At 34.0% G+C, this 15,170-nt stretch overlaps 1 protein-coding gene across 1 annotated transcript in view; it reads left to right on the top strand.

The window, feature by feature from the left end:
- The window catches only part of MACROD2 (mono-ADP ribosylhydrolase 2), a 2,133,612-nt gene that overhangs the window by 2,044,390 nt on the left and 74,052 nt on the right, over positions 1 to 15,170 (top strand). The window contains exon 14 of the mRNA XM_045832893.1: positions 5,653 to 5,730. Coding sequence (XP_045688849.1) covers positions 5,653 to 5,730 — 78 coding nt within the window. The remainder of the gene's footprint in view (positions 1 to 5,652; positions 5,731 to 15,170) is intronic.

A 15,170-nucleotide genomic window follows, 5' to 3' on the forward strand; every position in this document is an offset into this window, starting at 1 on the left:
GTACATTAGTAAGCAGGTTACTGCTGAGGGGCACTGGGGTGCCATCCCTCTTAGAAATGCATTAGAGTGCATTTAGCATTGCCTCCCTGAGGGGTGAGGAAACTGGGGTTTTACCCCCTGAATCCTTTGGGAGTCAGGAGTTGGGTAGCTTTGGGGTACTTCTGGCTTATCTGGGACAAGAAGATTGTTATTCAGAGTTTCAGAAATCATCTTATCTCCTGCTGCAATCTCAGGGGTCATCCAATGGAATATGGGTTGGGCATTGTTTGTGGTAAGTTTAGCTGACATAGATTGTTTCTGTTTTAACTATCTAGCTCTAAAGAGATCTATCACCTCTAGATCTAACATGGGAGTGGGCTGAGAGGAAGTAACAGAAAGGAGAATGGAGTTAACTTAGCCTTGGGACACCCAGCACAACAAAGTAGGGTTATTTAGAATGGCTGGAAATTGAATTCATTGAATTTCTGTTGAAAGAGGCAATAGTAAAATATCTTGTAGTAGATCCATATAATAAACCACTTGACAGCCATCAAAATTATAGAATTATATTCAATAGCATGTGCAAAAGCTGAATAGAAAAAAAGTAAACACATCCTTTTTCATTTGTGTGGGTTTGTGGATTTTTCTAGGTGGGAAGAACAAATAGGTGCTAGTAAGCAGTCACCCAGATCTTTGAGGCTCACATAAAATGAATGACTCTCAGAAAGAGTTCAAATGCTTATCTTAGTACCCACAAACGTCTCATCACTTGGGAAAAATGACTTAAGTTTCCCTCCAGTGGGGTGGGTTATGGATGTCTCACACCTTGAGGACTGTTGGAAGTTCCTGGATCCAGGTAGCACAAGGTCCTGGCACCTCGGCCACTATTTCCAACCATCCAGCTGAAGACAGCCTGAGTCTAGAAGGTGAAGCATTTATAAATCCGGAGACAGATTCTGTCTACTTTCTCAACTTCTCCCTGAAATAAAATAACTAATAGTTGCCAGCTGCTAGGTTATGACCTTGTTCAGAGTTAGGGGCAGAAAAGCCCTCATCACTTATTTAGAGAAGTTCCACTCAGCAGTACAGTCACAAAAAGTTTCATTATCAGATGGAATTAAATCAAAGTTTAAATAAAACACTTGTATTCTTCCTGATTTAGAGATGAACCCATAATAGAATGTCAAGTCAGTTCATACTTAGAACCATAGCTACTTTTCATACCTCTGGCTTGGTCAGATTTTTTTTAATGATGTCAAGAGAGCCTTGGGTGGGAGGCCTAGCAAGGCAGAGGGAGGCAAGAATAGAAAGAAATCAGAAGAATGGAAGTCAAGGATAGCAGGTCACAGACAACCAAAACAAGAGCAGATTTGCCTCTGTTTACTTTGCCAAAGGGGAAAAATTAACTTGATGGAAAGGGTAATTAAGCAAGTCTTTTCCCATCATGGTCCAGCACAGCTTTATATCCAGCTGTTCTGCTTTTCATGGTGATGATTCTTTCTTGAATTGCAGACTTAACGATGGCCAATGTGGCACCGAAGTCACATGGCACTGCTTCCCCCATTGTTAAGCTTTATTTTATAAATAAAATGAAAACTGTCCAAGTGAGGTAGGTGATAATGAGGGAAGCTTAGAAATGTTGACAAAGAAGTATTCCCTACAAAGATAATTTGAACAAATGAAGCAGATTAGCATTGTAAGGTATTTGAGAGGGATTATCTTACTCAAAACCCTCAGTTCGTAGGTGCAGAAACTGAGATTATGTAAAGAGAATGGATTTTGCTAGATTTATAATCCCAACCCCAAGCCACTGCCCACGCCAGCATGACTGATTTTCTTATCTGCTCATATTTTCAAACAATAGCCTACAGATGAATATTTCCTCCAATGTAGGAATGAGCTGGTTTGCACATATTTACTGTTTGATATTTGAAATATGTTAGTGGTGCATGATGGTAGTTTTCCTAGCAGCATCTCAAAGACTGTTAGTACCTGAATTCAATAACTCTGGGAGTGATTGGCTGCATTTCAATGGGGGTTAATGAGAGCATACTGAAGACAAATGACTGGCCATAACTCATCAGGCCTCCCAGCATTCAAGGCAATGTATTGTCCTGGGACCAAGTTACTTCTCAGATAAATATAGTTTAGTCTTGTATGTCCAGCTTCATGGAACCAAGCACAATTCAGATCATGGCCATCTGAATACTCTGGGACCACATTACAGGACATATTTTTCCTATATAGATGCATAGTCACTGCAGAGTTTTGATGAGACCAGAATTGGTTGTGGAGACTCTAGGTTACTGTGGACAAAGAAACTTTTCAAATAAAGGAAAAACTACTGTATTCTCATTGCTTCACATACTAAGCCAGTGATTCAAATAAAACAGGGCAGGATAAATGTTGTTTTGCTTGGTGTACTTGAATTGGTTCGCAAAAATCAAAGAAAACCCAGGTGATTGTGTTTCTGTGCAACTTCTACATCAAGCTAAGGTACTCATGTATGGATGTTTACATGTTGCAGGGTGAGAATATTTTATATGTATGTGTTTTATATAGCATTTACTATTTTGTTCAGACCCATTAGCACTTTTACACCAAAATATCTTCCTGCCAGTACTTTAACAGACATCAGGGGCGACCTCTCTTACTAGGTGGTTTTTGTACACCTCCTGGCTTAAAATGCCTTCAAAGACAGTTAATTACCCATGCAATATTTTACATTATAGTCAAATCTAATTTTGTTTCTTGTGAGTTGAAGTGTCTTCTTCATTTATTAAACATATCTCCATATTTCTGTCTATTACCTCAAGCCAAATCTTCCTTAAGAATTCAAGAATTGCCATCATTGATAATTAATGGAGTAGGCATCAAATTCTGTAGCTAGCTGCTCAATGATAGTCCTAGAAATTTTTTGTAAGATGACAGTGTCACTGGCATTAGGGTATGAATATCTATAGTCATTTTTAACCTTGTTGGCATTATGGGTCCCTATGAGAATAAGATGGAAGCTACCTCCTCACAGAAAAATGAACATATGAATGAATACATGTACACATTTTGTATATTATTTCAAAAGAATTTGTGAACCCCTAGAGTATATTCAGAGAACCCCTAGAGTATATTCAAAAGGTTAAGAACTTTTGTTGTAAGAGGATATTTTTGAACGAAATCACATATATTTTGATTTATAGTTTAGATATGTTTATTAAAAATTCAATAGTTTCATCGTTTATCATCACAGCTTAAATCTATACATGTATTATACTAGTCTGTGTGGACCTGTGTAATTGACTGCATTAAATATAACCTATTTTTTGACCCTGGCTAGCTAGTTCAGTTGGTTAGAGAATCATCCCAATATGCCAAGGTTTCAGGTTCAATCCCAGGTCACAGCCCATATAAGAATCAACCAATGAATGCATAAAAGTGTAACAACAAAGTGCCATTTCTTTCTCGCTTTCTCTCTCTCTCCTTCTCCCTCCCTTTCTCTCTCTCTCTCTCTCTAAAATTAATAAATTTTTTAAAACCCTACTTTTTGAAATTTCTGTTTCATGTTTTTCTTGTTTTAATCTATTTTAAATTATCTTTTACTTTCTAAAAATGAGGAGATTTTTTAAATTTATGAAAGTATTTATTATTTATTCTTGTTAATATTAAAAGATAACCTAGCTTTAGAATCTTAGTTTGACTATTGGATTTAATATTTGCATTTGAAAAACATTCTTTAATAGGATATTGACCTTAAAGACTTTGAATGTCAGAATGTACATATAAATTTAATTCCAGTTCTCTGTTATTAAAATAACATTGACTGAATCTCAGAATTAGGTGATAACCTTACTTTTTTTCTTAACATTGCCACATGATAAATTTTAGAATTAAATAAAATGTGAATCAAAAGTTCTTCAAAAATTTACTATATCCAACTACATTTTTTCATGATCATTTATAGAACATACATAGAAATAATAAGTTTTTTTAGTGACTATATATTTGGGTATATTTTCTTTCTTTGTCATGATAAATAATAATTTTGTATACAATGCAGTGCAGCATTACTAAATATTGAATTTTACCATTTTTATAAACAAGTAAAACTAAAACACTCTTAAAACTAAAATTTGGCTTGATCCACATAGTAACTTTTTCAATCATTGTTTATTTTCAGTGTTAATGTGGAAAAAAGTATTCAAACGATAGATTCAAAATTAAAAAGCCATATTTTAATGGGAGCTGATTTAAAACAATTTGACATGAGTGCAGTAACAGTTTGGGAAATGCATCTATGCTTAGTTTTGCTTCCAAATTTGGATTTTGAAACTTATTGTCAGTCTCAGAAAGAAATAAGAAGCTGTGCAGATAATTAAACATTTGCCTTGGGGGAATTATTTGAAGGTAACTAAAACCATACACTTTGGGTGTATACTTGCTTCATGGGTGATTAAATCTGAATCATGTGTTAACTACTCAGATTTCACATTTATCCATCAAATGTTGTTCATAGTATGTTTGAGAAACAAATTTGCTCAAATATTCCAAACAATGCTATTCAAAGCTATCTCCTAGTTTGTGGAGTGAGAAAGAAGAGAGAGAAAGGACAATAAAGAATGATTTATTTTAGATTCCACCTAAATCTGCATTGTTAAGAAACTAAAATGCAACTGAGCAATATGAACTCAGTAGAGAGCCCATTTGTAAGTTATAGAAGTGCCATTCTATCATCCCCAGTTTTCTTCATGGCACATGTATGTAAGATTAGCTCATGGTTTTCTTTATCTTTGGATTATCATCCTTTCAGTTGCATGAAAAATGTCCACTAGATTGAAACCTCTATGAGGGCAGAAATGTGGCATCTTATTTACAATAGACTCCACAGAATCAAGAACAGGGTCTGGCATTGAGCAGGCCCTTAATCAATATTTGTAGAATAAATGAAAGACCTGTTTTTTATCTTCCTTTTGAACAACTCGTATGCTCTTTATGATGGTGTTTTAAGAAGCCTCCAGAGAGGCCTCAAATTTCTAACAGGGGGTCCTTTCTAGCTTTACAAGAGTACACAGTCATAGGAAACCTTTTAGCCACTGTTAAATATATCATATGACGTTATGCTGATCCCATGCTTAAATGTGCTAAACAAGAGTGAAGATAAAATTGCACAGAACAGAAGGTTTGCACCCACCCTTTGCTATTGTTTTACTGGTAGAGTTCCTAAGGAAGGTGAACTTAATTACTACTGAACTTCAAATGTCTACATCTGGCTTTTTAAAGGACTCAAGCCCCCACTATATTAACAACTACAGTAATGGAAGCATTAAGAACAGAATATTAGCTAGTCCTTTAATATTCTCTATTTTGTCTTCCTTTCATATTAGCTTGCACAATTCTCCTAAAACTTTCACTGATGCATAAAGCTTGCTTATATTTCTTCTTTGTTGAAAAAAAAATGTCCCAACCAACTTTACTGTCTTTATCTTGCAAACTTTGTGCTGACATCTCATGTAGCATTTTCAGGAAAGTGCATTCTTGGTGTAAGTATTTAAGTATTTCAATGGTATTTTTAAAAATGTATAAATTCTATCCCCAAACATAAATCATGTTAGTACTGGAAGCTGCTCTATTTCCTGGTTGAAAATAATGACTAGATGTTTTACTTGTTTCTTGTGTCAGAATCTGCAAAAGATGACAATATTATAAAAGACAGTGAAGTAACAGATCATGCTCTGTGTGATCAAGATAATCCCAATGGTAAGTAATGAGGTCTTTTTTCAGTGCTGTTATCCTTAAGAATATTTTATTTTTTTAAACTCAGATTTTATTTTTCCTGGAAAAATGGAATCTGGTTATAATTTATTAGCACTCAATACCAAGTGATTAGTAGTGGTCAAATTTAGAAGGTGCATTTGTTCTCCTCCATCCTTACCACTCATTATATGTGTGCTAGGCTGGCTTTATCGATTTTTGTTACCTGCCTGAATTCTATAGGCATTGGGTTTACAACTCCTGAAATGAAGATATAATAACAACAAGAAAATATGAAACATATAGAAAATAGATCCAGGAGATTAAATCTACATATCTTTGTAATACCAGGAAAAGAGACTAGAACAAACAGAAATGAAGCAATCTTTAGAAAAATTACATTAAAAAAGTTTTCCTAATGCAAACCAGCTCCTTCATCCAAAACACAAAATATTTATACACATTATATTTATGGGGAAAGATAATGAAAACACAAAAGAGAACAGAAACCTACAAAGGCTAATGGAATTTCTGGAGATCAATGATAAAGACTTTCAAAGCAAATAGAAAAGTCAAAATCAGGTTACAAGCAAAATTACCAAAATCAGATAACCCGTAGCTTGCTTTACAACAACTCTAAATACTAGAAGAAAATGTAGTAACATTTCCAGAGCTCTAAAGAACACAGTTTCTATTTTTAGTGTAGTCATTATTCATGCATGAAGTCAAAAGTAATATTTTCTCAGGAACACAAAAATTAAGGAAATATACCACTCAAGTATTCATTCTGAATAAACCAACAGGAGGCCTGTGCAAGAACAATAAATATAGAATGGAAGGAAAAATTCAAGACTAAAAAAAGCACAGTTTGGTAGGACTATATCATAAGAGACATTAAATGCACAAAAGTGTTGAAACAATTGTTTTGAATTAGAATAAAAATATCTTAAATGTTTGCTTTTACCTTTGAAAATTATAGTATCTGTTTTTGAATGAGAAAGGAGACACATTTTCTACCAGTAATGAAATTTTAAATAAATTAGACTATTACTCCATTACTTTCATGAAGACAACCAGACAACTTAGAAAGAGCAGGAGTCTATTTAAAGACATCAGAGAGCTAATAAGATAGAGTATTGCCAGGCTAGCTTATGGAACAAAATGGGTATTCAGAGATGTGAGTTCAGAATTTAAAACTGTTTTTACCTTAGGATGTTTGCTGATTATTCAAAAAGTATCTTGAGTCCTATTGCCCAAGTGTCAGGGGCTCTGGTACACCACCTGTTTCTTGGGTTGAAACCTGAAAAATGTGAGGGGGGACCCAAACTGAATTTATTTATTAAAAATTGTGTATTTAGCCCTGGCTGGCGTAGCTCAGTGGATTGAGTGCGGGCTGCGAACCAAAGTGTCGCAGGTTCGATTACCAGTCAGGGCATATGCCTGGGTTGCAGGCTATGACCCCCAGCAACCTCACATTGATGTTTCTCTCTCTCTCTCTCTTTCTCTCTTCCCTCTCTAAAAATAAATAAATAAAATATTTTTTTAAAAATTGTGCATTTATTATTACATTTTTAAATTTTAGTCACCTTCAAAGTATTCTCCATTTGATGCAATGCACCTATTGAAATGTTTTTTCCTCTGTGCAAAACAGTTTTTGTACTTGTTGATTTTGATGCCTTTTAGTACTTCTGCCATTTTCTGTTTCATCTCTTCCACATGGGCAAAACATTTCTCTTTGAGGACTTTTTTCACCTGGGGAAACAAAAAAGAAGTCACTTGTAGCGAGATGGGATAAATAGGGAGGGTGTGGCATGAGGGTCATGCTGTTATTTGTCAAAAACTACTGAACACTCAGTGCAGTGTGTACTTGTAAACAACCCATTGTGAAATGAGCAAATGCACTGAATCTTAAAAAAAATTCACTGAAGCCAAATACAGCCTCTCACAATAATGCCAGCAGGTACACTGATACAGATAGGTTCCTAGAACATTCACCTAGCCTAACAAGAGAAGCCTGTACTACAAGGGGCCTACCCTCCAGAAGTTAATTCTGATTTTTTTTAAAGACTGCTGACCAGCTTTAAATTGTCTCAATCCCCAAATTAAATTAAAACTAACTGAGATGGCTAGTCCCTCTAGGAACCTAAAAAAAAGTAAAATATTTATTAGATTAAAAAAAGGGTGTTAAGTTTGAAATCATTTACATAAATAATCTGTTAAATACAATGTTCAGCACGCACACCTGCAAAAATAGCCAGAATAAATAAGAAAGCAAGGTAACATGAAAAACAAACCAAGAGTGGTAGGCTGAAAACATTAGTTATAAACACAAGCTATAAAACACAAGAGCTATGTACAATACAAGTAAATAAAAACAAAACTGAAAAGTTTAGCTGAGAATTGCAAATTCAAAATATAAAAAGGAGGAAAAGAAAAGAAGGTCTAAAGATGCCACAACTGAAATGAAGAATTCAATGAATGAATTTATAGTTTAGAAGCATATTAGACACAAATGAAAGAGAATTTGTGAACTTGAAGTTATGTCATAAGAATATATCTGAAATAAAAACAGTAGAGAAACACTGGATGGCAAACACTAAAGAAAATGAAAACACATAGGAGATAAGATGATAGTCCATGTATCATCTTGCCACAGAAGCAGCATTTGAAAAAATTACAGTGCGAAATTTCCTACACTATTGAAGGATAGCAAGTCACGTGTTTCAAAAGTCCTTTGAATTCTAAGCAAAGTAAATCCACAGCTAGGCCCATCATAGTAAAATTGCTAAAAATTAAAGATAAAGAGAACATCCAAAAACCAATCTTTAAATAATTGGACTGACAGCTGACTTTTCAATAGATAGGATGGAAATAAAAAGACAGTACAAGAGAATATGTACCAATCTAAACTCTAAACACAAGGAAAATGTATGTTTCTAAAATAAAGTTTAATTAAGGATGTTGCAGACAAATAGAAGTTTATCACTGTAGAATTCTGGTGTTCTTAAGGTAGGATGATACCAAGTTCAGTTAGAAAGTCAAAGATGAAAGAAGGAATTAAGAACAAGGTAAATTATTGAGTAAGTCTGAATGAGTATTAATGACACAAATCAATAATGATGATTATAATAATCATAATGTATTCTTAGGGTTAAGATATACTTAAACTATGATTGAAAAATAAAAATTAACCAAAGATATACTTAGAATTAAAATATACTACAGTAACTGCATTTATTAGAATGAGGTAAATTAAGTGTGCTAATGTTTTTCCATTGTCATGGAGAATAAAAATACCAATTAACATTTAAATTTGATGTCTCTCTGATACCTAAGTCAGGAAATGAGGTAAGTCCTGTGATGTCCCAGATAAATGCTTGGAGAAAATTCCCAGCCCAAAGTGCAGGGAAAAGGAACTCAGGCAGAGCCCACCTCCAAGTACTAGTGAACAAGCTCCAAAGAAGGAACTCTTCTTTTTTTAAAAGATTTTTTACTCATTTTTAGAGAGAGGAAAAGGGAGGGAGCAAGAGAGGGAGAGAAACATCAACGTGTGAGAGAAACATCAATTGTTTGCCTCCTGCACACCCCCAACTGGGGACCTGGCCTTCAACCCATTCATGTGTCATGACCAAAATTGAACTAACAACCTTTTGATTTCTGTGCCAGCTCTCAAACCACTGAGCCACATGAGCTGTAGCAAAAGAGATAACTCTTTAGAGATGTATAAAGGGAATCTCTCAAGTCTTCAGTTGTGTCCTGATCAGTCCATACCTGAGAGGAAATTACCAGTGTATGTGTGAGAGGCTGAATAAGGAACACTAAAGGATGTGAGGGAATGGTACCTGAAGCTTCCACAGGGCTGAGTGGAATGACACTTCCCATAAGCCAGACTGGAAAACCTAAAATTCATAAAGGGCTTAAAAGGATTTTGCCTCAGTAGTGGACCAGAACTTGCAATACACTAAATGCTGCTATAGTCCTCCACAATTCAGCTTAAAAACAAGATTTGAGAAGATGAAACTGTTTGTGAATAACTTAACTGATCCCAGAATGAAGATCAAAATTATTTGTAGAAATATAAATATATTTCATGCCCATCAGATTAATTGACAAAGTTATTGGGCATGAGAAGAAGTATTGCAAGACAAATATCCATGCATCTCTTATGTCTTTGCGTATTTTACCAGCAGAAATCCTGATTGCCCTTGTTTTAACTCACCTTTTTAAGGATGTTTTTAAAGTGAACAGTCTTGGAAGATAAAGAAACTGTCTTGGAAGATAAAAATAGTGCCCCTCTCCCAAGAGACAGACATGCATACTATCTATTATGAAATATTCAAGTTGGCTAAGATTTAGGTTCTCTCATATAATACAACACACTGAGTGTGAAAGTATCACTTGATCACTCAAAGCGAATTGAGGCTCAGGGAACAAGTACAAGTAGTCTGGCTACTGCTATTGCTCTGAATAATAAACTGTCCTTTATACCTGGGCTGCAAGTCTCTCTTCTGTCATTAGCCATGGAACGGTGGTTAGCTAACTTATTAATTCACAAATGGGGTAAAATCTCAGAACTTTCCCAATTTTTAATTCAAGAAGTAAAAATATGGCCAGTAGAAGAAATCAATTGGTATAAATTAATCTAGAGTGGCACAAATAGAGTAACAATATGAAAGATCATGTTAAAAATTATTATTATTGTATTTCACAGCTTCCAGAAGCTAAAAGGATTGTTCATATTTAGAGGAGCAGGGTGGAAATAAAAGACACAAATTGAATTTCTAGAGATAAAAAAACAGTGGCTGAGAGGAAAATCATACTTGGTAAGAATGATGGCAGATTAGACACTGCAAAAGAAAAGGTTAGTGAACTTGAAGCTGAAATAGAAATTAATCAAATTGACACAGAGAGAATAAATGACTGAGGAAAAAGAAAAGGCCATCAGAGAGATATAGAAGAACTCCAAGAGTAATGCCAATCCCAATATACATAAATTGAAATCTCTACGGCAGGCATGGGAGGGAGAAACGGGGGAAAGAAAGAAATAATAATGGCTGAAATTTTTCAGAAATTTCATGAAAATTATGAACCCACACATCCAAGAAGTTCTATGACCCCAAAACACACAAAAAAACATAAAGGAAATTATACCTAAGTACATCATCATCAACTTGCTCAACATCAGTGATAATGAGAAAAATATCAAAAGGAAAAGACAAGTTACATAAACAGGAACAAATAAAGCAGGCAAAAACATAGATGAATCTCACAAACATAATATGAAACTAAAGAAGGCACAAAAGCATGTATGTTGTACAGTTCATTTATATCAACTTTTAGAAGCAGAAAAAATAACTATAACACTTAGAAAGGTGTGCTCAGATGATAAAAGTATAAAGAAAATCTAGGTAGTTACTACTAAGAGAGTTGATATTGATTAAACTTTGGTGATGGAGAAGAAGTACTGGCTGGACTGTGAGCTGAGCTTCTTTCTGGATTTGATGGTTATCATAAGAATATATAGATTTTCTAGCCCTGGCTGGCGTAGCTCAGTGGATTGAGCACGGGCTGGGAACCAAAGTGTCCCAGGTTCGATTCCCAGCTAGGGTACATTCCTGGGTTGCAGGCCATAACCCCCAGCAACCGCACATTGATGTTTCTCTCTCTCTCTCTCTCTCTCTCTCTCCCCCTCCCTTCCCTCCCTAAAAATAAATAAATAAATAAAATCTTTAAAAAAAAAAAGAATATATAGATTTTCTACTTGCTTTTGGTCATTTAATTGAGCTCTGCATATTTTTTGTGTACATGTTGAGTAAAATTATTCTATGTTGCATTTTTACAAAATAAAATAAGAAGAATGGAAGGTAATAAGGAAGGAAATGAGGGAGAACAAAATAAAAAGAAGTACACATTTTATAAAACAAAAATAATGGTGAGGATCAGGGGTATTGCCCACAATGCTGACATCCATGGAGGTAATCAGAAACTGAAAGTCCTACCATGCTATGGATTCTGCCAAAATTATTCTTAAGTCTAAGAATAATTTTGAAAATTTTTATGGTAGTTACAAATAGAATTTAATAACAATAGAGTTGAAGTAATATATCTTACTTTCTAAATTTCCAAAAAGATTAAACAATACATGAGAGTATAATCAGTAATGCAAATAATAATAAAAAGTGGCAGTGTGACACAAACACAACATATCAAATCAGATGACAGAAACACATGCAAACAGTTATGACAGTACATGTAATTAGGTTACTTTATTAAGTGTTAACACCAGCCACATTTAATTAATTTCAATGAAATACTAATGATATAAAAATAAAATGTTATAAAAAGGTATATTTGGAAAATGAACATAAAAATAAATCATAAAAAACTACCTTGAATCTATTCCATTGGCTTCTAGCAAAAAGTCTCAAGTGAGAAAGTTTGTCATTTTATATCAATAAAAGTTAAATCCCTGATTAAATATAACAATGGTGTTTTTTTATGTGTCAGGTGATATGAAAAGATATAATATGAATAAAATTTGATTGGAATGTAATAGGGAATTCACAGATATGATATTATCAGCCAATGACAAAATAAATAGACTAAAAATGACATATAATCTTTGAAAAATGTGATTAACAGTGTAGAAATGGACAGGCTGATCAATGAAACAAAATAAAGAGTTTAGAAATATACCCAAAGAGATATGGGATTTCACTACATATTTAGGCTGACATTTCAAAAACAGATGATTCAATAAATGATATTAAGTCAACTATTTGACCATTTGGAAAAATAACCTGAATCCCAATCTCATCCCTTATACCAGCTTAAGTTCTAGAAGGAGCAAGGATGAAATATAAAAATGAAACTATAAAATTACTAGACTAAAAGAATCAAAGACTACTTTTTTAAATTTTGAAATAGACTCCTCTCTGAGCTATGAATATATGCACACAGACATGATTGTATAAAATACACACACATCTGCAATGTGTGTGTATGTATATGTCAATATATGCCATAAAAGAGAGAAATGGCTAAATCTCAATATATAAATTTGACATGAAAAAAAGGTTATAATCATATTCTAAAGAAAAGCTACTGGGATGAAGTACTCTCAGCTTAAATGACAAAGAATTAATTTTTATTAAAAAATGTAAAGACTTCATAAACCCATAGGGAAAATAAACAACCCAAGAGGAAAATGGGCACAGAACTCAATTGTAATTTACAAGGAAGAAATATAGTCATTATAAATATGAAGACATGACTTATCTCTTTATTACCTAAGGAATTGCAGACAAAACTTGATTTCAGTGTTTTCTGTGTTTTTTCCTTTTGAATATCAAAAGTTTAAGTAGGATTAAAAATACATAGAATTAGTATGAGCAGGGTATTTAAACACACACACCATTAGTGGGAGACTAATGAATACAACCTCTTCATCAGGAATTTTGACAAAATCTAATAGAAGGTGAAATGTTTATATTTTGATCCAAGAATTTAATGAATTTATCTTAAAATGACACTCATCAAAAGTATGGAGATATTTATTCACAAAAATGTTCATTGTAATACATTTAATGGCAAAAAAGGAAACATCCAAAGTTTGTCCATAGTGTGGAAAATAATGCATCTTTTAAAAGTAAGACTTCTGAAGAAGTTGTAGACAGTGTAAAAAGATCCTTATAAAAATATAAGCTAAGAAAGCAAGTATTTAAGTATAAATTTATTTTGATTACAGCATGCATGTATGTATTTCTGTATATGTGTCTATATGCAGACATACCACAGACACACATATAGCAGTACATATATTTATATATATATATGCACAGCATATACACACCTGCATATACACACACAAGAATGATAGCAGTTTACAATGTTAACAGTGGCCATCCCTTAATTGTAAAATTATCCATAATTATCAATATTTACATGCATTTTTAGTGTTTCTATAAGAAAAATGCCTTTCTTTTGTAATACAGAAAAATAATTTTAGAATAATGTACATTAGAAAAGTTTTATTTGCCCTCAGAGAAAACTAAGGATGACTAAAAAATAATCAAATGCACTCTAATCAAAATTTTGCTCTTAATCTGGGGTGGTTTTAGACATGGTAAAAGTACAATTTTGAAAAACAGCAGCAATTAAGTTTTAAGTTTAACAAAAGAACACAATTTCTATTATCTTTAATACAAGCATCAAAGAAACAAAGTCTTTGTTCTTACTAAGATCTAACCATCTAATAATCTACAAACGCTAAAGCTATATTGTTGTTGCTATTGGTTAAAAACAGTGCATTTGCAAAGTGAGTGTAGGTTTATTCTCTAGAAATGTTTAATTCCAGATTGATGCTCCTAGATCAATTTTTATGCAAATTAATAAAAACATTAGCTTGGGACAAACTTAATTACCAGTGCTCCAAGAAACAATCATGTGATCTAGTTCTATAGAAAAGTGAATGAATTTTTGGATTATCTGTTCTAATGGTCCCCTCCCATTAGTATGAATGATTGAGTTCACTATATAAAAAAATACATATAAACTGTGGGATCTTTTATGTTCTTTTGTTTTCTCTGCCAGGAGGGATTAGGGCAAAGAACAGTGGGTGGAATTCAACTAGACTGAATGTTGAGAGGCAAGCATAAAGCTTGCCCTGTGGGGTCAAGGAAGCAAGATAGAATGTAGAATGTCTGAGTGCACAGACGAGAAAGGCAGATGGGCTAGAGTCATCATTAACACACAGCAGACCTGGGTGTGGGGCAAGGGACTCACACATACCTCCTCTGTGTAATATGTCACACCCTGGCCCAGGGTGTGACCTGGACCAGGTCACATATAAGCATATATGATTATTCTTGGATTTCAAAGCTGCACACTTCATTTCTTCCCCCTATTCTTATACTAACTTTTCCTAAGAAAAATTAGAGAGAAGAAAATATATGTATTTCCATTTCAAGCAATGGTTGTTAAAATATGTAAACACATTGTTGAAATGCCAGGGAAGCAAAATATTCCACAATATCTCTGCAGTGGTTTCTCATCCACAAAGTAAAGTGCCAGTCCTTACTAGTCACAGAGAAAAACCCTACCACTCATCGACAGCCACAGGCTGCCTCCTCCAGCGGTCCCACCATATCAGCAGAGCCCCAGCCCTGTTAAACTGTGATCTTCCTATTCCTGATAGAATTCCTCTAAAAATTTATCAAGTGGAGCAGTCGGACTGGATACACACAAGAATACAGAGTGGCTGCTTTGACTCTTCCCCTTCATTGTACAGATCATGAATAATGAGTTCAGGTCCCAGCAACAACCTTGAGAATTCCCCATATCCACAGAGATAGATAATGAGGCTCACTCAATAAATAGTGAAGGTTCCCTCTCAATATCATCTTCCCAATAAATAAATGTAAATGTGACTAGAAACTACCAGGAGA

Source organism: Phyllostomus hastatus, unplaced genomic scaffold (assembly GCF_019186645.2).
Source record: "Phyllostomus hastatus isolate PE091 unplaced genomic scaffold, TTU_PhHast_1.1 phas_contig_17, whole genome shotgun sequence".
NCBI classification, from domain to species: Eukaryota; Metazoa; Chordata; class Mammalia; order Chiroptera; family Phyllostomidae; genus Phyllostomus; species Phyllostomus hastatus.